This window comes from Pogonomyrmex barbatus, unplaced genomic scaffold (assembly GCF_055798465.1).
Source record: "Pogonomyrmex barbatus isolate J1 unplaced genomic scaffold, ASM5579846v1 scaffold7, whole genome shotgun sequence".
NCBI classification, from domain to species: Eukaryota; Metazoa; Arthropoda; class Insecta; order Hymenoptera; family Formicidae; genus Pogonomyrmex; species Pogonomyrmex barbatus.
Genome location: NW_028297171.1, coordinates 2,143,885 through 2,170,254, shown reverse-complemented (window position 1 = coordinate 2,170,254; position 26,370 = coordinate 2,143,885). Strand labels below are relative to the sequence as shown.

At 34.4% G+C, this 26,370-nt stretch overlaps 2 protein-coding genes across 4 annotated transcripts in view; one reads left to right on the top strand and one right to left on the bottom strand.

Moving 5' to 3' along the window:
- Nucleotides 1-35: 35 nt before the first annotated feature.
- Nucleotides 36-22,081, top strand: LOC105433239 (uncharacterized). Of its 3 annotated transcripts, XM_011648427.3 has the most exons (7): nucleotides 36-191; nucleotides 571-707; nucleotides 15,282-15,342; nucleotides 17,365-17,436; nucleotides 20,903-21,042; nucleotides 21,118-21,269; nucleotides 21,419-22,081. In XM_011648427.3, the coding sequence occupies exons 2-7, from the start codon at nucleotides 602-604 to the stop codon at nucleotides 21,488-21,490; spliced, it is 603 nt and encodes a 200-aa protein (XP_011646729.1). In that variant the 5' UTR covers nucleotides 36-191; nucleotides 571-601; the 3' UTR covers nucleotides 21,491-22,081. The 3 variants fall into 3 exon arrangements, with proteins under 3 accessions (XP_011646729.1, XP_011646730.1, XP_088939084.1); XM_011648428.3 differs by lacking the exon at nucleotides 17,365-17,436; XM_089082958.1 differs by lacking the exons at nucleotides 36-191; nucleotides 571-707; nucleotides 15,282-15,342; nucleotides 17,365-17,436 and adding an exon at nucleotides 17,463-18,605.
- A 1,125-nt stretch (nucleotides 22,082-23,206) lies between these two features.
- The window catches only part of qm (geranylgeranyl pyrophosphate synthase quemao), an 8,072-nt gene continuing 4,908 nt past the window's right edge, over nucleotides 23,207-26,370 (bottom strand). Inside the window, exons 2-7 of the mRNA XM_011648429.3 lie at nucleotides 26,196-26,350; nucleotides 25,926-26,070; nucleotides 25,491-25,611; nucleotides 23,977-24,116; nucleotides 23,815-23,917; nucleotides 23,207-23,667 (exon numbers count right to left, since the gene is read on the bottom strand). Coding sequence (XP_011646731.1) covers nucleotides 23,435-23,667; nucleotides 23,815-23,917; nucleotides 23,977-24,116; nucleotides 25,491-25,611; nucleotides 25,926-26,070; nucleotides 26,196-26,350 — 897 coding nt within the window. The 3' untranslated portion in view covers nucleotides 23,207-23,434. The remainder of the gene's footprint in view (nucleotides 23,668-23,814; nucleotides 23,918-23,976; nucleotides 24,117-25,490; nucleotides 25,612-25,925; nucleotides 26,071-26,195; nucleotides 26,351-26,370) is intronic.

Below are 26,370 nucleotides of genomic sequence, written 5' to 3'. Positions count from 1 at the left end.
CGTGTTTTTGTAATAACAATATTGTCCGCCTCCAAGGGAACACGTGGCAACAGAGTTACATACAAGAAATTCAAATGGGAACAGCATTTGCGCAAGTTCGACATTCTCTCTTTGGCGCCGCAATGCTTCCTGCGATGCGCTTAGTTTCGCGTGAGCTTGCAAGAGTGGAGGACGCTTTTGCGAGTAAAGAGGTGAGTCGAGAGGAAATAACGTGATATGTTCGGATACCGCGCTGTGTAAAGGAAAAAGAAAGGAAAAGACAATTATGCAAGTTCTTTCAATTTGAGCATAATGATTGCAAAAATTTATTTTTAAGAGCGAATTTATTCAAAATAAAATCAAGAAGAACACGTTAACATGCTTGTCACATAGAATCTTTTTATAATATGATTTGCTTATTTGATGTCGGATATAAATATATAACACACATTCTTCAAAAATAATTGCGTGTAAATTTGAGTGAGGAGTTACTAATGCATTTTTAGTTCTTTTTCGCCCAAAGTTATGTTAGAGAATATCGTTCACATAATTACTGTGAGTGAGGTACTCTCATAGAATCTTTGTTAAAAGCGTGTAAACGTGCGGATTCATCGAACATCCCATGATAATGCAGAAAAATCCTATCTACAATATGACCTTCGATAGACCGAACGATGAACAACGTTTATCAACGATAACGAGGATCGTAGGAGTATGCACCGCTATTGGTGAGTTTTGATAATTTATGTTGCATAATACATACGTACCGTACATTTAATTCCAAACAGTTGAGAAATATAGATCTTTCTCGAAGGATGTGAAAAGAGATAGTTTAAAATTCAGAATATATGTTTGAAAATAATTATTAACATATATAACAATTAATATGAAAATCCAGAAATATTAGAAAGGAGAGAAAGCTGCGAATTATGCTAGAGTTTATTATAAAAAAGTTAGAACTGTACGAAAAAACCGATTTGAATAAAAGTTTTAGGAAGAGACGGTGGAATAAAAATTATCCTTTCTATTGCTTCGAATGAGAATGGGGATGGTACACCACGCTTTTCCGCTTATTACCGCTTAGGGAAGGTAAAAGGGTTCTGCACCTGTCTGAAAAGCTCTTTATCTGCTTAATATTAATCGTTATACAGTCAAAGATAGTAGTTGATATCTTTCGGGATAAGTTACTCTCGTAATTCGCCCGACGAAGAGATGCTTTCGTTTAAATAGTTGCACAAAAATTGAACTCTAGTAAAAATTTCAAGATGCGAACAGTCCCTTCAAATTCGATCAGAATCCCTTCGAAAATTCAAATCTGCGTAACAATAGCTACGAAATGCTAACGCAGCATACTATTTTATTTATTAGAAAAAAAATATATAGGACAATTCTAGACAATTGCGACAAATTTAAAGACGTGTTAGATCTCGTTAAATTGAACAATTTTTGTTAAGTAATCCAATGATTGTCTCGCAACGTTGTGACAAACAATAATATAAAAAATACTCTGAACGGATACCGATAGTTTATCCTCAGATTATCCCTTATCATTATCCTCAGATAAATGGCGAAATTTTTCTAGATGTTGTCATGACACCGCTACCAAAATGTTAATATCACAACGCTACTCAATGCTAACTCATCCATCACGAACCAGCGACACGAGGATTAATTACCCGCATAGTTGCGCTTCGGTTGAATCTCTTAATTGATAACGCTTAATGCCTCACCCCATTTGGGGGCAATTAGCGCGCGCGCGCGTCGATCGAATGAATGGCAAGTCGCGGTCCGAGAACGTTGAGATTCGGACTCTGAATCTACCCATTGACATTTAATTATGCGTGGTTTCTGATACCAAATGACCACAGACGATCGTGAATCGTTACCGAAATCACGGAATGTATGTTCACGGAGATGCTTATAATTCTGTTTCGTCGTATTTGCTCAGACTTGATAAGTTTTCGCGTTGCGAACGGATATCACGATTTTGTTTTTCGCGATCACATTCGTGAATGCCCCGTACTGTACAATATAACGCACACATACTGCTTTTCTATCTTTCATTTTAACGATTTATCTTTTCTGTCCTCTTGGCAGCTCGTTGAAAACTCGCTCGTTTTTAATTGGTTTAGCGCGAGTGTAAAACAAAATATTTTACATTGGAGGATAACGCAACGGAGCAACGAGAATTTTTGCGAGAATTGCTTGCGAATTAACGCGACGAAATGTTTTTCCCTCGACGAAAATATTCATGCGGATCGCGCGTTTTTCCATGTCGCGTAATAATAACGCGCCATGATGCTTTATCGGAAACCAGTTTTAAATTTGTTTATGATTTTCACAGTACAGTGGTTTGCACACATGCGCTCACACACACACACACACACACACACACACACACACACACACACACACACACACACACGCACGCACGCACGCACGCACGCACGCACACACGCACGCACGCACGCACGCACGCACACACACACACACGCACACACATACAAAGGCTTGATATTTATTATATCGAAAATATTTTTAAATTATTTTTTTTGTGCGATCATGTAAACCACGCAGGGATCAAATCACTCCGATTCGTTCCTCCCGTGCTCTTTTCGAAAGCGGAATTTGCGGTAACGGAAAGGTAGTGTGAGAGAGGTGGACAATGCAACGGCAATTGCAGCATACACCTCGCGACCGGCACAAAACTGCTTCGAACAAATCGGCCGTTATTTATATCGGTCCACCGAGGCGCCCGCAATATTTGACTTTTTCACTTAATCTCGAAAAGAGCAATCTCGGCAACGAGAAAGAAGAAAAAAGAAAGAAACAGAGAAATAAAAAGATAAAAGGAAAGAATTTCGCTATTGATAACAATGCTATTCGCGTGGCGCAATTGATGCATAAACCTGAGATATTTGTTGTGCGGGTCGTTTCGGAGAAGGATCGGCCAAGGATTCTCGGCGTCAAACACGACACTCTCTTTTTTTTTTCAATAAATTTTATTAAACAGTATAATTTTGCACTAATTAATTCAGGTCATGACAGATGTGACTGTAAGACAAAATCTTAACGAGTCCCTGCTCCTAACATCAGTCTCTCGTTTTTATCCTGTTTCGGACGACCAGTCCTTGCAGCGTAATCATAATGATCGTCAGCGTTCGCAGTATATCTTTAGGTCGCGCGGTAGCTTTCCGCGTAAAGACCGCGCAAGATCGCAACCCAGTTTGGCAATTGACATAATCTACTTAAGGCATAATATTAAGTGAATTGGTTACAAAATAAATACACGGTTACACTTTGGCAATCGCTATCAATTAATAAAAGTAATAATAATCGGATAATAAAGTGTCGCTCGCTTGCCGCAACCCGCTTCATCAGCGGTGGACGCGATTGCGTTCTTGGCGCTCGCGACGTATTTACTTATTATTTCATCGCGACGATTTCCTTTTTCTCTTTCACATTGCGAAGAAGAGAAACATTCTGTCAATTTGTTAAGTGATTGAAAAGAAAATGGAAAACCCAAGATATGATATTCTACGTGCTCTCATCTCTGTACTCTATATACCTTTGTATAATATCTTCTGGATGGAATCTGCTTAAATTATGTTAGCGCGCAGATAAGCTTGCGGCGGAGGAACTCGCGGCTCTAGTCGGAATTTGCAGAATTTCCGTCAAGTCGGTAAGCGGCGGTCGTCGCGCAAGCACATCGCGAGGGTATAAATATAACCGAGCTATTTACGTACGGTTGGGTATTGGCATTTCGTTATTTTGGCCCAGGCGACAGCGCGGAAAAGCCCACGGTCGACGCTCGCGTTTTTTCACCGGTCGCGGGACCGCATCGGGGTGGCTGCACGCCTACAATCGGAAAACAAGCCCCGCGCAGACTATCCACCGAACGATTTCTCTCATTCCCTTTCCTCATACTTTGCACCCTTTGAACATGCTGACGATAAAATCTCGTTGATTTAACTTTTGAGGACTTATCGCGGAATTTATCCCGCAGATTACCCCGTGCGACGCCATTAAAGGAACGGAATATCGTCTTGTCACGTGATGTATATTTTAAAATAAGCATGTAGGATCACGATCGCGAAAAATTTAAGAATTTTTCTGCTCTTTTCTTGACATTGCTGCCAGGATGCAGTATCTTCGTAACATTACACGTTAAAACGCGACGTTATTTCGCGACATTATTTTGCGTCGCGAATTTATAGAATTTCTCTTGATTAGAGTCGCACTGCAGGGATTTGAATATTGAAGATGAGACACGACAGCTTTGGGTGAATTGAGATTTCCAAGGACATCGGCCACGTACTATCAAACTTCAGTTTCATATTCACTTTCATATTTTCTCTCGAAGAGGAACTCTAAAAACGGCGGACGATGTATCACGTACTCTGCATCGTCATATCGCAAGATGATATTCATCGCTGAAGGGAGTGCGACTTCCGAGCAAGAGCGACAAACAAGACGAGATTGATTCTATTGACGTCGCGGTGGATCTACACGATTTGACTTATGGGACACCAACTTTCGATTGCTATAACTTGTGGCAATGAGGATGAACCAGGGATATTTTGTTACACGAGTAACTCGAACTTCTTTCATCTTTGTTGCGCATTCGAGCACTGTACCGGGATTCGTAGAGAAAGCAATAGTTCTGTTATGTGACTGAATCTTGGATCTTATTATTTGAGAGAGCTATCTCCTTCGGGATGAAGTCCAAGATCCCGCAGATCTGGGAAAGCCTACAGTCACGTAAATCCCACATGCAGAGTTCCAGGATTAATGAGGCGGTGGGCACAAAGGAGGGTAACGAAGATACTCGCTAACTGGAGCAAGGGTCGTCGGGGCGCCTTACCATCTACAACTCGACGATCGTTAGACGAGCGTTCTGCGCGATCTCGTATTTGTGCACTTTAATTAGTTTCCGGGAGTCGAAATCGTTGCCGCAGCATCCTTTGAAATTATAAACTGCAATCGGATTAACTCTGTTTCCTAGCGTCTCTGCTCGTTTATAACATAAATATCACGGACCGGACATATGCGCAGTTCGCTTCCTATTTATAATCTCGTGCACGCCAATAGCGTCCTTCGAATTTAATGAGCTGAATTTTCGGCGTGTCTGGTTAGAGTTAATAACGCTGCGCACATTCGATATTTTCGGCTATTAATAAATATGTCATTTGGATAGCGATTCGTTTTCACGTTCCATCTCGCGTCTCGTAATTTCCTCACAAGAAGATGTTACCATAAATAAAACGAATCAAATAAACGAAAATATGTCAAATGCAAATTACTACAAAAATCTACTCGACTCTGAAGCATTGTTAAACGCACTGAAGCATTGTTAAATGTTTATCTTGAATTTGATTCTGACACGAATCGTAGATAGAGGGGCACGCAAGCGATATAGATTTCAATTCTCCCCCCCTTTCTCTCTCGCTCTTTTTCTCCCTTCTCTCCCTCCCTCCCTCTCTTCTCTCTTTTCCCTCTCCTTTACTGTCCTCCCTCCTCCTCTCAATTCACGACGGAAATGTAAAACGGCAATTAGGCGATCGGCGATAATTTATAGCCGCGCACACCGAGTGCACTTGCCATTCGTATCGAAACGTAAATCACTGCTAATTTGCGCGATGCGATTACGCCGGCGAGAATCAATCGCCGGTATAAATTACATTCTCTATTCGTGCGCCATTGGAATGTGTATTATGCATTCGCGAGGTACATTCGTAGCGCTGAGAACAGATTAAAACGGTCTGGCCGAGATTGCCAAAATAATATTCTTGATCGGTATTCTTTATCAGGCACATCCATGACAAATTTAAATTGCACTAGCAAAAGTAAGATAATCGACTTTCTTTTGACGCAAATTTCAACTCGTGGCGTGTTTCTTCCTTTTCTCCTCTTTTTCTCTCATCACCGCTTTATGGCACTTATAAAACGTTTTTGTTTCGATTGAGTCTTGTCAATCTTGAAAATTATCATTGCTCTCAGTCATTATCTTGAGCTGAAGGTGTGCGGACGCTCGTTATGATGTGCTAATGTAACAAGATTTATGCTGTCTTCTTTGGTGTTTTTTTTTCTCTTTTTATTGTAATCTGTGTCCATTTGGTGAGTGACAATCATTTTATAACTATTCTTTCTTTTTCATTTTATATGAACGATTTGAACGTATCATCTCACATTTTCAAAATTTACTTAGTAATTAATAGTTTCTTTTAATCAACTGACGTGAATGACATATTATCATTATTTTTTATGGTTGGGCTCACCGACTCACAAGGAGATGATCCCGATTATAAAATTCCAAATGGGATGAGCTATAGCCTATTCGAAGGAAGAGATTGGGTGTAATAACACGGTAAAATGGTTTATGTGAATGAGCTTTGGTTTCTGAGAAAATTGCAAGTAAAATTAGGCGCTCGATCCAGTGTGGAATAAGTACTGGAACCATGCAGTGGTGAGCGAAAAAGTGGCGTAGCTGAGCAGCCTGAGGTGCGCGATACTTTCTTTCGTCCGTCCGACGCAAGTTTAAATCCCCGCAGTGTTAAATTTTTTTTTTAAGCAAACGTTATATTTTTTAATACAATTAATTTTTTTAAATTTATTTTTTTTAAACTAAAATATTAATCGTTGCACAATTTTCGTTATGAATAATAATAAATAACAAGAGTTTAACAAATTTTAATTTTTAATTTTTAATTTTTAATTTTTAAATTTAAATTTTTAGTTTTTTGCTTGGTACGCGTTAAAACTGGCATCCGAACGTGAAATTTTCTATAATGTAAATCAGTTATGTTTACCTACAGATACTCACAGCATGAAACGTATTTGTAAAAATAATAATTTATTTATAAAATGTTTATGACGTATGTTCTACTTATGTTTAAAATGATTCTACTAATCTATTGATTTTCATCCACAAAATTGTACGGCAATGTCAACTTTTTACAAAAGATAATTGTACGGCAATGTCATACATATACAAAGTTTTATAATAAATAATTCAAATTTTTTAAACTCTTGTTATTTATTATATGCATAACAAAAATTGTACAATGATTAATATTTTAGTTTAAAAAAAATAAATTAAAAAAAATTAATTGTATTAAAAAATACATTTACTTAAAAAAAAAATTTAACACTGCAAAGATTTGAACTCGCGTCGGACAGACGAAAAAAAAGTATTACGCATCTCAAGCTGCTCAGTTACGCCACTTTTCCGCTCAGTGGTGCACCATTCCATTACTTATTCCACAATCGGGCGTCCAACTTTACTTACAATTTTTTCAGAAATCAAAACCTATTCACATAAACCATTTTACCATGTTACTACACGCAATTCCCTTCTTCAAATAGGTTATGGCTCATTTGGAATTTTACAATCATCTCCTTGTCAGAGATATACTATATTTTTGTACCGCTGACTCAATTTCGAGTCGAAACGTTTGGAGTTTTCTATTAGTAAATGTAGTAATAGATATAAGATTAAACATTATTATTTGCGCACCGTTTACAGCGCTGATTCTCATTCTAGCCTTATTATTGTACATTATCGTAATAGCGAGAATCTCTTTCTGTTAATACTTATAAAACGATTTCGCGCGTGAATTCTAGACAACAGAAGAATGATATTGCGAAATTTTGCTAAAGTCATACCCTAATATATGACAGGGCGAACACATGCAGACGGACACACAGATTTATCGCAACGTCTCAGACATGTAACTGCGAACGTGCTAACGCAAATTTGCTACGATTTGAAACATTCTATTCTCGTGATTTTTCCACAATGGTGGAGTGTTATAAACAATACGAACTCAAATGCAGAAGAATCAATTCCCTCGGTGAAATTTTTATAGCAGACTCTGCATTTTTGCACAATGTTAATAATCAACGTGGAAAACAGCGTAGGAAAATAGGTCTCATTAAAATCTTTCAATGCCCAGATATTTCTTCAATCTTCCATCGAATCTGATTTTCGACTGATTTAAATTACACTTGTATATACGAAAATTGATGCGAAATGTTATTTTTGCGAAATACAAAGGGAGCTATATTATTATATATTTTTGTTTAGAATAACATATTTCAGTAATTATTTTTGCATTTTATCTTTCGTTTTATAATTCTCTTCTAAAATATATTTCTATATCTGTTTTCACATTTTCGCAATTATCATGTTTTTTGACACCATTCTCTTCCCCCTCTCCTTTTTACTCTTTCTTTTCTCTGTTTATTCTGTATAGCTTGTTTCGCGTGCGTGTCCGGAAATGTGCTACTCAATATTTGCTGCAATGTTTTCGTAAAATACACCAGCCACTTCTACCCTTTCGTCCCTTTTTTCTGCATGAGCTTCCAGGAAAAACTCAAACAACGCATTCGCCCGGTTAACAACCTAATTTCACTAATTAACTGGCTGCGGTCATCCACGGAGCTCGATGCACCGTCGCCCGTCGAAAAAGAAAACCACTCGGAAACAATCAAAATAAATCTGCTGTACTTTTCTTGACGCAACAATACATAATCAATAAATATCGCAAATATCAGAGAAATAAGATAAGAAAAAACTATAGAAATAACGTATCTATAAATTGTCTCATAAATTTTAGTTAAATCATTTGATATTCTGCTGATCCTTTGAGTTACCTGACGTCTCTACCTCGCAAATATCGTGTATTTTAAATCGGAATGCAATAAAAATCAGATGAACTCTTCTGGTAACTGCGCCACGTCGCATTTCTTTTCGCTAAAATGCAGTTTTGAAGCTTTGGGACGTTACTCGCTCAAGTTTTCATTCGGAAACATTTTTCTATGCGAAAAACTCGCGCATATCCTCACCCGTGATACGATCGAGGCAATGTATTATTCGCAACTTTAGCTATTTGCCAATATTTTCGTAATGATAATGAAATCGAAGTTTTTCGTAAAGTAAAAATGTTTCTCGAAACGAAAAGCATCTTTATTTTACTAATATCTCGTTGTTTTGCTACATCGCTTATTCGAAAAAGAAGAAATTTGAGAAGATTTTTGAGAAGATTTTTCTCGTCCTACGGCTTTTTCAAAAGCATTTCATGATCTTTCACGATGTGCCTCGTGAAAGTCACCTTCAGATTCGCCGGCATGGAAAACCAAGTTTCTACCATAAAGAGATAATGTACTCGCCTTAGTTACACTCGGTACCTTCAGGATCTACTATCGTGTGCAACCTGTGTAAACCGTGCGGAACACGCGCGCAGCTGCGAAGTTTGCGCGGGTTGACATATCGTGAATCATAAGTTTATATCCGTAGGGGCTCATTGCGATGAAGTTTAAGGCCAGAGTCCGCGATGAGGGAAACGACTTTCTGATTTCATCCCTCCTTTTAATATATGAGGCATGCGTTTAGTTGTAAAAATCGACAATATAGTCGATAATAAAACTTTATTTTTGACGGAATTGGTCATCGACTTTTTTCTTTACTTGATTTTCTTTACTATTGCGCCGGTTTCAATTTAGAGCGAATGGTCGAGGAACGCCCATCTCCTTTTATCGCCTTTTACATCAATCGAAAGATTTATGCATGAAAGACAATTAATATGAAAGACAATTTAAAACTAGCAGAAAATATTGTTAGTCACGATATTTTTTAATTATTTTACTTTAATGTTTCAATTTTTAATATCACATCTTCCAAACTTAATATAAATTTTAAAAGAGATTGATATTTTTCAAGATATGGACTTGTCTCTATCATTCAAAAGAATTCAATGATAACGCCACGGTAGTTGGAAATGATAGGAATGAAACAATGGTAATGAGGAGTTTGACGTCTTAAATTCTTATATCCTTACATATCCAGGAATTCATTAGTTTCGTAAAAATATGCGAAGTGCACAGCATTAAAATGTTACGATAATGCACCGCCGGCGGTAGATACATTTTTACGTTCGACGTAAAAATATTTTTATTCGACCGTGTAAAAACATTCTTATTGTACTATGTGGAAGCATGCACAAAAGAGAAAGAGAACAATCCAGAGTTGAAAACAAAGCGTTAAAATACAAAAATCTAGAATTGTCGCAGTTCAAGTTTTTTGACGAGTTTTTTGAAAATTTTTTAATTTTCTTGCTATTAAACGTTGTGCTGACTACAAATTTGGAGTAGAGATACACAACACAAAGTAGAATCTATTCGCGAAAAATATGAAGATACGAAAGATACTCACGGATGTACATATATGCATACATGTAAGTACAAAATAATATCGTGAGATAAGTTGGCCTCTGTGTTATGTTACGATGGATACATGAAGCGCTCTAACGAGCCAAAAATTTTCTCAGCTGTGGAAATTAGCTACGAGTTATTCTCTTCAATTTTAATTCCGGTGAAAGTCGCATTTGTAACCAGAGTTGTGTTTCCTTCTTTTCATTCCTTCCCGTTACGTGCTCTGTGCAAAGTGCCATTGCAAACATACGAAATTCGCCGGTACTGATAAATCGTGGATGCGCTGCATTTTCCGTGCTGATGCATTTCGCATGTGATGGGGGACGGAGAGAAACAGACAGCAGCAGCAGCAGCAGCAGCAGCAGCAGAGAGAGAGAGAGAGAGAGAGAGAGAGAGAGAGAAACACGGTTTCCAGTGAGCTTCGAGAATGTTTTTCCCCAGAGAATCGCGCGCTCGAGCTTTGCTGAATGAATAAATTTAAAATGCAGCGAAAATTATGATGAATATACTCCTACCAACCGCTCGGAAGATATCGCGGACACCCTCTATCTCTCAAAGGAAGCCGCCACAGACGTCGGATTCTGTCTGGGGAGACGCATCCATCATTTCGCGAAAAGTTGTTCACCCAATTTACCTCTGCATCTTCCTTCCGTCTGCATTTTCGCGATTGCATTCGGAACGACTCTCAAAGCATCGTTCCTCTTCTCGCCTTTCCGCTCTCGTTTCGCGTGCGCGAGGACAACTTTTCGTGCCGCTCGTCACGACGCGGGACAAATCGAATCGTCGCGATAGAAAACTCGACGAAACTCAATTTCCATCGTGCGCTTCGTCGCCGGAAACGTTCGACGCATGCAACCCTCTCGGCGACCGACGGGCGGATTCCCTTCGATCACCGCGAATCAAATTAATTCCCGCTGAACTACGCGTATCTACCGCATATATCCTATATATCTATGCTATATATAGGCGATACGGAAAACTTCTATGATTCTTTGGCACGTCAGTTTTGAAAAAATAGTTCACTCGCAATTAATTAACTGCGAATCGTCAAATGACCCACGAAAGTTGTGAGCAAAATTAAAATTACAAATAACATCTTCCTATTCATTCTCATGTTGAGAATTCTTAATTCGCGCGAAAGTTATAATTGAAATTAAAATTAAAAGTAAAATTTTTCCACTCTTTCCATTCTCGAGAATTGTTAATTCGCGCGAAAAGCTTTGGTATATTCTTCAACACAAGGGCTTTCTCGTGTTCGCACGAGGCAAATGGCTGCTATTCTCGAATAGAAGTGATATCGGTGAAGAGTGACGCTTCCGAATCTGCCTGATGCCTATATAATTATATTCAAGAGTGGCCTATCTAGCGTCTTAATTATTACTACTTTAGTCCTATTCCGATAGGATCCTTGATGATACCAGTGGTGTCCGTGGCTTGCCGGAACGCATCACCAGAAACCTTTCGCATCGCATATCTAATTGAACCTAGGAATTTCGAATTTCAAAAGCTTCGAAAATTTATTTCATGATCGAAATAAGACTAATACGTAGAGAGTAGAGGTAGACTAGAAGAAATAAAAAAAAGAGGATAAAGAGAATGCAGGGAAGATCATGCGATATCCCGAGATAGGAATTCGATCACGCCAATCTGTCTTCGTTTTTATAACAGAGAAAGAAATTAAGGAAGAAAGAATGACTTATCGAGCTACTATTCATTCTTAGAAAGATTTCCTCCTGCACACAGGATACTCTAATCTATTGATTCTATTGATATGTCGTCGCTGCTGTGTAATTTTCTTTAGTTTTTCACTTCTGTTCGCAATTCGCGCAATTCGACGTCGTTGAAATATTATTTTTACGTCAACCGTCTTCTCGCAATTGAATAACTGCTAATTGCTCAATTAATTTAATCAGCAATGGCGCACACTGATAATCCGCTGAACACCCGCTGACATATAAAAAAATGTTCCGTGCTTTCTCTAAAGATCTAATTTTCGAGAAAAATGATTAACGATTTTCTTTTGTCGGAAAGATAATGAATATCTCGGTGAAACATCTCGGAGGACAATGCGATCCTGGAAACTTCACTCATGATACGAATCAGTAAAACCGCAGGTGGTCAATTCATGTGCCAACCGCAGGACCTCGGCAATGTCCTACTGGCGAACACGATCGAAGATTCATATCCAGAATCTCGCGAGTTTTCGAAACGATGAATGCCGAAGACCTAATCAAAGATCCGAAAATTTAAATATAGATTTTGCAAGATTTTTGAAATTTTATTTCTATCCAAGAAGTGAAATTACAAAGATATAAAAAGTGAAAGACCGAGTAACTGTTAAATTAATGAAATAATTAGTGTTAATTAACATTTATCGGTCTTTATTTATTTCTTCTTGCTTTCTGCTGCAACGTTATCCGTTACAACGAGAGATGATAGCGAGATCCATCAGCGTGCGCCGAATTTCGTTTCTTCGGGCACAGCGCCTAGTTTATAAATACATAAAACAGGAGCGCACACCAACGTCGTGGAAGCCAGATAAGGAGTGTAAAATTTTCCGCCAGTATTTCCTTTCTGGCGAACAGCCGAGTATTTCAGCTGCGCGTCGCCGGCCGGATTTTCCTTTTATTAAAGTTGCGTGACTTCGTCTCTTGAATAATACATAGTTTTAGCGTTTCCGAAATTCATCGGACTCACGAACACGACCCATGAACACGTGCGGATACACGGAACACATACGTGTGGATCTCTATTGTGTTAGGTTTCCTGGAAAAGATACAAAGGAACGTATGTATATACATCGTTTGCGTTAGCAGGGGTGTTGAAAAGAGATAATTGCGAAAGTTCGGCTTCTGATCTAAAATGATGATTTAACATAAGGGACAAAATCGTGAGATCGTGTGAGTGGTTCATCTTCAGCGGAATTAAGAAAAAATTGGACATATGAAAAGTTAACAAGAAAAGTTCATTAACATAATCGGTAATTATAATGGCGATTAATTTCGATCTACGGATAGATTTTTCTATCGGATAGAGAATTCTTTTCGTACCGGAAGCGATCTCTGAAATTGAATTCTCTGAACTGAAACGTTCGTCCATTAAAGTTGAAACACTCTGCTCAACAAGAGCTTTCTTAAAATCATTATTATTAATTGCATTCGCAACGTGCCACGTCGTGGAAGTTCTCTAATGGCTCGTGTAATTATTTCCCCGTGTGCCGGCTATTTCATTTTAGAAGCCCTTTGATCAGGCCCGCTTTGCAATTAGGAATTTACCTTTCACGGACTGTTCTCTGATATCTTTCTGTCTCCTATTTCAGGAATTGCTTCAAGTCCGGCTTGCACAGCTTTAGCGTCCAAGATCAGCGTCGACAGCAACGTAAAGAGAAATTTTTGATTGTGAGTGCGGTGATGAAACTTGCATCGATGAAAAAGAGACTAATCTTTTTTAACTCTGATTAAATTAACTTTTTTTCGCAATTCCAGTTTGTCGTGGAATTGATTACTATGGATGAGAGTTGAGTTTGAAAAAAAGTTGAGTCGGGAATGTCAAATCGTCGACTCGCGGTGGCAGATTGATAGAAAGCATCATTTCTAGACAGATCTGAGCACTTACAATTATTATCGTCATATGTTCATCATCATTATTTAACAACCTGGATATTATAGCGATTGTTTCGGGTGATTTAATGATTTCCTACACATGCTCGGTGTTAAATTAGAAAATTAACTCTTCTAGAGATAACTCAAAAATTGATCTTTTTTTATTCAGCAATTTTTATCATATCAATTAAATCAATGTCCAATTAACAAGTAAGCTTTTTTAGAAATGATTATTGAGGTTTTTAATTTTTTTAATTTAATGATTCCTATTACATGCTCATATTAATTTAATGTTAATCTAAATAATCAATTTTTTAGGGGCGGATTGATAACTAATTTTTTTCTTTTTTTTTCACACTTGGACTTCGTTGTTATGAATTCGAAGTCTCGCTCGCAATTAGCTTCACATATCGTGATAAGAACGAGTTCCTCCTGTGAAAGATCCCCCGGACATATATTTCTCCTGACACATACAACACGCGATTCTCCCGGGAGCAATTACATCGACTCGAGATAATCGGCTTTGTCCCATGCTTTCGTCCCTCCCTCGTAGACGTTCAAGTCGATCCGTCGCTCTGCGAAAAAAAAATCTCGTTCGACGTTCAAACCTGCTGTGTATTGATTTTCTGTCAAGCAGGAATATAGTCGATCCTTTCATTGTATATGTACGCGATACTTGCACATAGCACTCTCTCCTCCAACGTATACAATAGAATAATTTTATATTCGCCGAGATGCATAGATTAAGAAATGCGATCTCTCGGTATCTTGTATTTCATATATCATATACATGCGTTTCTTGATATCAATTAATATTCCCGGAGTTAAAATAATTTTTTTCTCTCCGAAACAAATATCTGTCTTGATAGAATATGTTATTTACATACATCGAATTCATAATAGCCTAGAACTTTTCTTCCATTTCGCAAAGGGTCTACTGTTCTATCTTGTTATCATAACGATATTATCGAATGGCACAAAATTCCAAAATGCATATGCATCCACACGTTTGGAATGCACGAACGGATATTTAGTCTGTAATTAATGCACTAGCATGCACGAGAATTTCTCTGTAAAGTATCCTGAACATATTGATGCCTTTTCCGACAGAGAAAAGAGACGGACGGCAGGTAAAATTCATGAAAAACAATATATTAGGAGACTAACGAAATTAAAAAAACTTCATTAGAATAGAATAAATAGTCTTAGCATTATCATAAATATTATTTATGAAGTAAAAGACTGCAATTTCACCTCTGATTTAGAAATATATTATGGTCATATTTATAGGATTTGCTCATTTATTGTATCAAGAATTTCGCACGATTTGTGTGTATACGAGTTGTAATTCTTTTCTAAATTTCATCACAAAATATAATGCGATCGAAAGGATCGATGCCCGGCGAGAGGACCTATCGCTAGTCAAAATCGGGGTTTCATCAAAGGGGTAGACTACAATCTTTTTGATCCTCTTTCTATTTGTTGCAGTTGTATGCGGCGTCGGCGTGGATGTGGCGTACCATCGACACGTCATGGGGCTTTACGTTACGTGAGGATAATTCAACATGCGTATACCGTAATTCAATTCATGCATTATCAGCCCTCCGATCGTAATCTCGCATCGACATCGTGCGCAAGGGAGAGATATATATGTATATAGTCTATAGTCTATAGTCGACCGCCTGCAAAACAAGTGAATCTGTAGAAGAGCGTCGATGAGAAAGACCACTTTCCGCGATGATCAAACCTCCTTCTCGAACTTTAAATCAAACCCAAAATTAAACGGGAAGTTCGATTTTACGGGGCAAAAACTTCTCTATCAATTCTCCTTGATTGGGGTTTCTCGCCGAAGCGATTGTTATCCATGTTTGTCGAGGAATGGCGAATTTATTATAGTGTGTTCGACGACTATTGCACGCGATGATATTTCGGGATTGTTGAAACCCCGAATTTGAAATACATCTATCGTTAATCATCGTTTATTTGACTCAGAACTATATCTTGTTATTGTGATGCTAAAAATGCGAAGTCACGACCGCTACTTTGAAATTTCCACGAAAGATCCATCGTTCAGCAATTTTAAACCATTCAGAGAGAATCTAAATAGAATGATTGAACTTTTTGGAAAAGTCTTTCGCTTTCGCGAAGCTAGATGAATTATTTTCTTCATTTTCTTGTTATGTAAATAAATAGAATATCTACGTATATGTAAATTATAAATAAGAGCAAAGTAATATCATGCTTTTGATTAAGCATGAGAGGCTGCGTGAGAATTTAATTTATATGCGACGTTAATGCCCATTACTCGTGGATTATGCTTTGCGTAGTTTCAACTACGTGTTTCATCTTTATGACTATTGAATATAAAATCCATTTTGTTGAATTTGCACATAATTAAACACGATGCTGAAAATCTTTCCGATCATTTTTACTCGTTGAATAAACCACCTTCGATCTCCGAGAGATCTAATTTGAGATCGATTTGATTATTAGAAACGGAAGCGCGATGTCGAAACGAGATTATTTTTAAGGCGAGGTATTTATTCAGTATTCCACGAAGAAAATGAAAAAGCTGACGGTTCAATAGATTTCAAACATTAAAATATCCTTACAATTATTTTTGGTTGCTTAATAGAATTTAAAATTCTTTCACTCATAGACTTAAAGAATCTATAATGATCGTAGATCAATGATTTTAAAACTATAAAATATCCAATCAACAATTTTGCATTTTTATTATTTTTGCAGTATATAATGAAAAATCATGTGTTTTTCATAATATACAATAAACAAGATTATAAAAAAAAGCTCTGCTCCTTAAATTTTCTATCACAAATTACAGATTATATGAGTATGAATATATATATCTATATTATTAACCATCCATTTGTGACACATTGGCATTAGATTATGTGTGTGTGTGTGTATATATATATATATATATATATATATATATATATGTATGTTCAATTTCCAATTCTGCTCGAGAAAACGATAACGTTTAATTAGACATTCTCTCGCGTATTCGTACGTTTACAAGTAGTGCGCATCCAATGATCTCGAATATATCGCAAAAGAAATACATTCAACCCGTTGCCCGTTGCAATATTCCATAGACATTACCAAGAAAAATCTTGCAAAGTGAGAAATTGAGAGAGATTTCTTACATTTTTTACGAAGCTCTACGTCGACGTGTCTTTAATTATTGATCATGCCTGGAATATACCGCAATTTTTCAGAAACAAATCCACACAGAGTCAAGTCACGTTTCTGCAATCTATTGATAGACATCGAGAAAGATATTTCTCGTGTGATAAAAGTATTATTTTATTTATAATCTTATTTGCTGTTATTCGAAATAGTTGCGCGTAGAGCTCCATATATAGAGACTAAAACTCGCCCCCCTCTTTCTCCCCCACTCCTCCTTACCACTCTCATTCTTTTGCATTTGAAATAGCAATTCCTCTTTGGCAAAGAAAATTTGCGAGTTTTATCGATAGAACTCAACTTTTATGTCACATTCTCTTTAATCATAGTCTCATCTGTTAATTCGTATTTTCGCGTATTACAGGGCAGCATCGAGTGTAATTTTCTTCCTCGAAGTAACCTGGGCTATCACGTTATTCGTGCAACTCTGCGTCAGGTATATTTTATCTTGTAATATCTGAAAAAAATTGTGGTATCGAATTTTATTTATATTTTACTTGATTAATATACAAATTTATTTATAGACTAACGTAAGAGATAAGATAATGACATATTTGTAAAAATATCATTTATATATATATATATATAAATGATATATAATATACGTATAAATTATTTATACAATTATGTATACATAAATTATTTATAAAATATGTAAAAATTAAGCAGATAAATTTTAATATACGCCACGATATAACGCGACGTACAAACGCCATGGTGAATATGTTGGTGCAACTTTGCAAATTGCCCGTGCATGTATATCGGAAACGATAAACCAGGCGGACACGAGCAGAAGGTTTGAAAGGGCTCCGGGGAATTATCGTTCGAGGTCTGAACAGGATAACACGGAAAAGAAGCGGCGCAAAGCCAGCCCCGGCAATTACCAAGCAGGTCGGAAGTTCGCCTCAGTTTTCCCTGCATTTTCTCCGGCGAAAGGAGCGAAGAAAATGCGCGGTGGACTACCAGCAACTAGATAATGCTTCGTGATGCGGAGGATTGGTGATGCGCATAGTCATCTTTAAGCCAGATAAATGCCACTTAAAATGCGAGTCTTAAAATGAAGATGAAAATTTTCTCGCGAACTTCGAAGTTAAAGAAATGTTTAATATTAATTGAGAAACTGATTATTCTATTCCAATGTGTGTAAATGTGCCACAAGTTTCTCATTAACAATTGACTTATTTAAAATGTCTTTATCTTTATTTTCTATCTATTTGTTATTATATCTTTCTTTGAATAATTAATATTAATAAACTTTGTCAAATTTTTCGATATATAAATTTAGCTTTGATCATCACATGATCGATCGACTAGTTTTTGCCATCCAAGTTGCTCATATCGATCAGCATGGGATGACGTCAATGAAACAATGTCACCAGCATTCTTTGCGGGTTAGTGGGAGGAAGTAGTAAAAGAAGTTCTACACGGTCACGGTTTTATCCAGCAACTTAGCTTAGCAATTCACTCGGAATCGACGATGCTGTGGAAGTTTATGTTCTCGGTGACAGTGCCATTAAAACTATCGTTCGGAGCGATCGATCACTCCGATCTACGCGGAGATGATCGGATGGGAGGAAGGAGAGATAACGTCTTCGGGAAACCGGAGTAAATAATTTTCAACGGAGATATCTTTCTTTATATCCGTTCATCGGGCAGGGATAAAGCTTCATCAGATCTCTCTTTTTCCCTATGTCTTTTTCCGTTTGTAGATAATTCAATTAGAAATATTTCAACGAGTTATTCAAGAAATATCGAAAGATGAACGTATCTCTCTCAATTGATTTTGCCGATTTTCTTGATTATCTTTCAAAACCTAAAAAATCGCTTGCCTTCGTTTTAAAGCCCGCGCGAAAATGATTGTCGCTCATTCCTTTTCCTTATATAGACTTAATTAATAGTAATAATTTTAATTATCCACGAGCTGATTATAGTTAGGCGAGTTTATGTCTGCTGATTTTGTAAATTAGTAGTAGTTCCGAAACGCACACGATAATTATCTATGCGGAAATTTCTACGATAATTTCCGAGGTTTCGTAATTTCGGTAATTTCCGAGGCGAATCGTTTCCTGGCAATTTTTTTCTCGATACGATTACCGCTGCGAGTCCACTGAATTACACCGCAAGTGCAATCACTGATATACTCATTAATATATATGCCAATTAGACAAATGTTTTATACAAATTAAAAAGATACACAGTAATTGCAATTAAAATTGGTTGTTACATTTGTAAGATATATGTAATAAATCAAGTTTTTATTTAATAGTTTTGTTTTAATTATTTTTCTAAATAATTTAATAATTTATTAATCTTGAAAAGCGGCGAAAGCCTCTATTCGATACGAAGGGTTATATCGAAGAGAAAATATTATACCGTTCTGCTTTTTTAAATGAGAATACATAATCCATAATTGATACATAATCAGAAACCGTCAGATAACTCATACAAATACTTTTACAATATTTCCGTATGCCAACTATTTAAAAAACATCTATTTATTGTGAAAAAACGTAACCAAAATATCAGTATAAATAATTATACTGATAAATAGAATTAAATAAAGTATAGTAGAATAAGATAAAATTAATTTGACTCTGAACACATAATTAGATTCAATAAAATAGTAATAGTGTAAAATAATGTTGACTTGCTTAAGAAATTTAGTCATCATTAATTCAGTATAAAGTTTTAAATATGTCAAATTATTTAAACTCTCTATTTGTAATTTAAATAAAGAATTTTTCATTAAAAATGATTTAAATCACAAATAAGAAGGAAAAAGGCAATAAAAGGCAATAAACGTTCGTATTATTAACAACGGGTTAAAAAAATTACATATTCCTTTGATAAATCATATCATAATCCAAACGTACATTTCATATTTTAAGCCACCTTAGCGAACAAAAATAGACAAATGTTAAATTGTTGCAAAGTGTCATGTCGTGATCCTTCTGGTGATGTAAATTTATGCATCCTGAATTGTCCAATACAATTGTATACCCGATGGAAAAGTATATGTATAAATAACTGGAAAAATGTTGTTCTAAGTGGTTGCATTTAGTACGAAACCGAAATGCCAAATTATATAGTCGAAACGTATGGATCACTCAGATATCACAAGAAAAGTATATATAAAATACACACATGCATACATGCACGCACACACGCACGCACGCACGCACGCGCACACGCACACACACACACACTCCCCACACACTACGTTGATGGTTAAACGTTAAAACAAAGTTATAGAAAATATAAAATGTCCATAATCAATCAAATCTTTAAAGTGAAATACTCAATATGTATACAAGATCGTAATCCTACAGATTGACCAAAATTGATTAAAAAGATTGATAAAAAAAAATATAATATATTTATCGAATTTAATATATTTATCGAAACGTTATAGCAAAAAAACGTAAAGTCAATGAGGACAAAAACAATAGATCTATATTTATATATTATTTAAAATGGAAATATAGGACTGATCTAAAAATCCGGCATCTGTTGTAATTGAGACCGTTCTACATCACTTAATATGTGTTAACATTTCCGCGTTATTTCTTTTTACATCTTTCTTTTTCTATATCTCGCATCTCAACATTTTCCCAATAAAATTCATGATTTCATTTTATGCTATAGTCAAGTATTACTGATTTTTTTAGTTATCATTGATTGGTCACCAGATAACTTTGCAGTTATATATTACAACAACATTACTGTAATATTATAATATTGCAGCAATGTTGTTGCAAAATCTGTGCTATTCTGGGCAGTTATTACTGATTTTTTAATTTTCGATTTAAAGTATTTTTTGAAATAAATTTTTAACTTTGCAAACTTAGGTCTTTTTCTACTTATGAAAAAGGAATATATATCCTAATGTTTTATTTTGTCAGAAACGAGGACTCTCTCTGTTTGCGTTGCTGGTCTATCGTTCTGACGGTCATACGAGGCTGGCGAAGAGCGTTGTTTTACTTACCATTGTCCTGTCTCCTGGCGTGGCGACCTAATAAACTTTGGCTATCCTATGTTGCAGGTAAGTACGTTGGCTCCTTAAGTGATTCCTTGTTCTATTTCCGTCAGCTTTGTTAGATATATGTTATATTTGCAGCCGGTCTGCTGGCGGTACTATCCTTACTATATATTGCATCGAGCGCGTTAGAACGACGAGATACTTGCCAATCGAGAATAGGCATCGATTCGGTAGGTGAGAGCCTCTTGAATTCCAGACAAGAAAATTATGATCGCTTCGAGGAAGTTCTGGTAAGTGTTTCCAAAATCGATAATCGAAATTTTACAAGATGCGCACTCATTAATTTTAATCTATCTTCTTAATTTTTTCACAAAATATTCATTTATTATATATATGTCGTTTCTCGATCGTCTCTATTCATCATTGTCTGCTTCACGAGGTGACGGAGGTCCTTGATGATGGCGTGTCAGGATCAGGACGCTGTCCCGGGGATAGCGACGGAGAGATATGACACGAGCGACGATCCTCCTGGGCCAGCGAAACTGATGAAGATAGCGAACTTGAACAGAGAACATGTCAGATAGCCACATTGTCTTAGTTTCTGGCAGTAAACCAGAAAAATTTCGCCTTGATTTCATCTATGTCGAGGAAAATCGACATCGATTGAATATCTGATGGTTCCGATGGCTTGTGGCAGGAACAAATGCGAGAAATGTGCAAGACCAATATAATGTCTTTTAAAATTATATGACTGAGATAATGTCAGAGGAAAATCATCATGGAAGATCCAATAAATTCAAGAGTAAAGAGGATGAAATGTAAACTTACTAATTTGTAAATCTGTGACGAAAGAAAAACGATAATATTATCGCTGGATATATTATCGCCGTGCGTGCATCTAAAAAAATGAATGTAAGCGAATATTTTTCTTAGATAGAAAATCTCGTTAAAAATGATTTTCTATACATTATGTATTTAGAACATAATAGGTACAAATGTATAGTATATTGCATAACATGTACAAAACAGTCGTAAAACTTCATTACGATCATTCGATATTGCTATTAAATATAAAGTTGCTAATAAATATTTATTAAAAATATTCTTTTCAATGAATTTATTTATGTAAACAAATCTCTCGCAAAAAAGAATATTTTCTTTTTATACACTTAAAAGAATAAAAGTAAAATGAATAAAAATGTTAAATTAAAAAGTTATATTACAGATATCATCACATAAAGATCTGCAACTTAAAGAGACAGATATGATTATATTTAATTAAGATTTGAAGAAAGAGTAATAAGGTTCAATTGGACATTATTATTACTCAATGTATAGATATAAATTAAAGTATAAAGATGAAATTAATAAATGTTGTCAAAATATCAAACATTAAATCTTGATGAAAATTATATGCTCAAAAATTTCATATATAAAATATATTCTGTAAGATGTTTATAAATATTAATTATCTCTTATAAATATTCCAAAAAATAAATTTTCAACAAAACTTTAAATTTAAGTTGTTTATTTAAAAATAGAAATATATATAGTAAAATAAAATAAAAGTAAAATAAATATAGTAGAAATATATAGTATAGTATTATATAGTATCACGAAAAAATATGATTATATTAGTTTTAAAAAAGATTTTCAAAATATTCTGATTTGTAATATCCTAAATTTTAAAATCATTCAAAATTCAATAATCTTTACAAAAAGCGGGTTCTACCTATGTGTTATTTTTAGCTATCATGTTTAATTTCTTGAGTGAATTTTTCATGTACTTAAAAAATCCGGATTTTTCTAATAATTTAATGCAACATTAGCAACGATTTATTATTCGCAAATAAACAATTGCGTACAAGTAACTTGTACAGTACAAGTAATTGTGTGCAGTAACTTCGCGACAAGTGTTATCAATTTAAATGTTATTATCTGCAGTTAATAATGTATTGATTGCAAATTGAAGACAACTTATTATTATCAGCATGTTATCTATAACATGTTACCAGTGACGGTATATATCAAATAATGGCCACATTTAGCAGAATGTTTATTTTGTAACTATTTTATGACACAGGGATTTCTCGATTTTTCTTATATTTTTTATTATATTTTTGCTGACGCTATCTAATAAAACAGCTCATATTCGGCTGATGTTCGATTTATAACATAATATGTAACATAAGTGCGATGTTCTCGATATGTTTGGCTATCTAGAAAATTTTATAAAAACACTTTATTGATGTACATTTTTGATGTACATTTTTGATACATATTTTTATAAATTATTTTTTTTCGTAATCATCTCTTTTTGCTGCTTAGACATCTTTAATAGCAGATTGTCTTGTATAATATTATAAAGAAAACTTGTATAATATTATAAAGAAAATAAAGAAAAATATTATATTATATAATATTATTTTATAAAATAAAAAATTCTATAAATAATCTAAAATGTGCCAGTTAAGAGATCTTTAGGCGCATCTTTAGTATCCCAATTCTTGAGCTCATCCAAAATCTTCATCAAAAGCGGATTGCCACCTAAACGTTCAATTTCAGTTCTTGCTGCTAAATCTAATTCCTCAAGTACGTTTCTTGTGTACTTGAAAGAACCGAATCTTTCTAACAATTTAATGCAATGACGTTTTACCTCAATGTCTTTTGTCCGTTGTCTTAAGATATCTTTATTAGACATTAAAGAAAGCTATATTTTAAATAAATAATAATATAAAAATTTTCAAAATATATAATATATTTAATGAAAAAAAAAATTATATCAATTATAACAAATTTTTTCACTAAATAAAAATAACACTTGATAAAGGATACTTATTATTTGCCTGTCATCAGGATTGCTTGTAAGTGCATGAATAATCGGGAAGCTGAATTTTCCCTCAGTCAGATCTTCGCAATAACTTTTATTCTCAGTGTACTATAACAAGAATAAATTTGATTAATTAAAGTTCATTTAATTAAGTAAATATCACTTACCTCACCAAGGCACAAATTACAATAGTCATCCCGTATTTGAAAATATAATCCTAAAGTAGCTATTAATGATGAAAAATCCTCTTCATTAGTTGAAAATAGTTTCATTAATCTTACAGCCAAGTTGAAGAGTCCGCCAGTTTCTGCAAAATTAATATTTAAATTTCGTTTCACGTAAATGATTTTTTTATATGTATAGTATTTTTTAAATCTTTTTTGTTGCAGCTCCTTTACAAGTAAAAGAACACAACATATAAATGCACATATAAACCTTTCATTTTTGAGCTTATATTCAATATTTTAACACCATGTAATAAAAAAAAAAACTTCTAAACGAAAAACTCGATACGTTCGTGAAAGAAGAGACGAAATCTAGCAGAAATGTGTGAAAACAACTTATTTATGTTTCTTATGCACATTTAAAATTTAAAGATCATTTTGGCCGTAATGTAAGATGAAATTTTGCAATCGTTTATCAAGAATCAAGTATTTCTACATTATTAAAATTAGTCACTGAATTCGAAAATAATAAAATTACAGCAATTAAAGCACAGAGAAATAAGAAAACCGCATTTTTATTTTTAATTAAAATTGCTTAAATTTTTCTTTTTCTGGCTTTTCTATGATTTTTTTTATGAATGTTAATGAAAAAAAATATATTTTTTCGAAATCTACTGTGCGAATATTTTAGAGGTACACACATAACAAAAATTATTATGATTCGTATTTTCTTTTATTTCTAAATTTAATTTTGTTTTCATTTTATACTATGTAATGTAAATTGAGTAGGCTGAAATGTCAAACTGTTGTTAAAATATAAAAGTGCACTCATGTGATACTTCAGTCATAAAAAATCATAAAAAGACCGAAAAAAAAGAAAGAAATTTTGATGCAAATTTGAGCATTTAAAAATGCATTTTTTTCACCATGCATTTTATTCTACTTCAATCGCTTTTATTTTATTATTTTTAAATTCAGCGATCAATTTAACATGGAAATACATAATTTTTAGACAATCACAAAATTTTATTTTACCACAGCTTAAATGACTTTTAAATTTCAAATATACATAAAAAACATAAATAACTTGATCTCTTGGAAAAGAATGTACTTTTATGCTAAATTTCATTTTAATTTTTATGAATATGTCGACTTCTTCATGTATGAAAAAAATAATTTTTTTGTTATATAGTATAATAATAATTTAAAATTTATACCAATAAATATTACCAAATAAATATTACCAAAAAATGTATCTAAAAATATTATCAGAAAAATATATGTAAAAATTATTTCCCTAATTGCATCTTATATTTAAATAGGTTTATTTAAATTTTCTGTTTTTAATAAAATTTGTAAATTAAATTAATGTAATTAATTATAAATCTAATTAATGTTATTACTATCTAATTGTAAATAAAAAAAATGAAAATTTTGAGAATCCTCGCGATTCTCCTATCCTGATAATCATTTTGAAAAATGAAACTGCTATATATAAATAAAATATTAATATTTACTTCTTATTGTCATGGTCTTGTAATCTTCTTCAGTTGGACAAATAAAATTATCTCTCCAAAAAATATCCATTCCCTGACCTCTGTGAAGTTCCAGCAATTGTTCCATATACACTTTCGTTGCCTAATAGAAAATCAGAAACATAAGAATATCTTTTTTATACGTGTTTAATTATTTAACAAATAGTCAATGTATTACTATCAATATTATTTTAAGTAGATTTCTAGATTTTCCAAAGAAACAACTGATATATGGAAAAAATAATATTCCCTAAGAATCTAAATATATTTCTTAACATATCACAAAAGTTAAAAGAAAGATATTAAACATTTAAAATATATATCATCGTGATTCATTTTGGATGTCGAAAGCTCATCAAAATTATCTAAAGTTATAATATATATCACTTACTGCCGGTATAATAATATATCACTTACCGCCGGATGTTGTAAATTAACAACTCTCTCCAAAGCAACAAATAATACGTAATTAGCGGCACTTAATGAGCTAGCAATTCCATAAACTGAATGCGCAACAGGAATGCCTCTTCGCAAAATAGAATTATCTTGAATATCATCAATGCTATAAAAAAATAAATAAACCAAAAAGATAATTTTCTTCTTCTTGCAAGAATGACAGAAGAATGTGTAATCAAAAAAGTGTATTAAATAAAATATCGCATCGAATGTGACAGAAAGAAAACTTACACAATACTTGAATTGTGAAGCATATTTACGATCTCATCGATCGCTTGTAGTCTATCGTCCGATATTCTTAACCAGTAATTAAAAGCTTTTGCTAATTTCGCTCTTATTTGTTTCCCGGGAACTTGAAGAATATATCTGATTGGTTCCAATAATTTCTAAAAAAAAAAAAAAATTG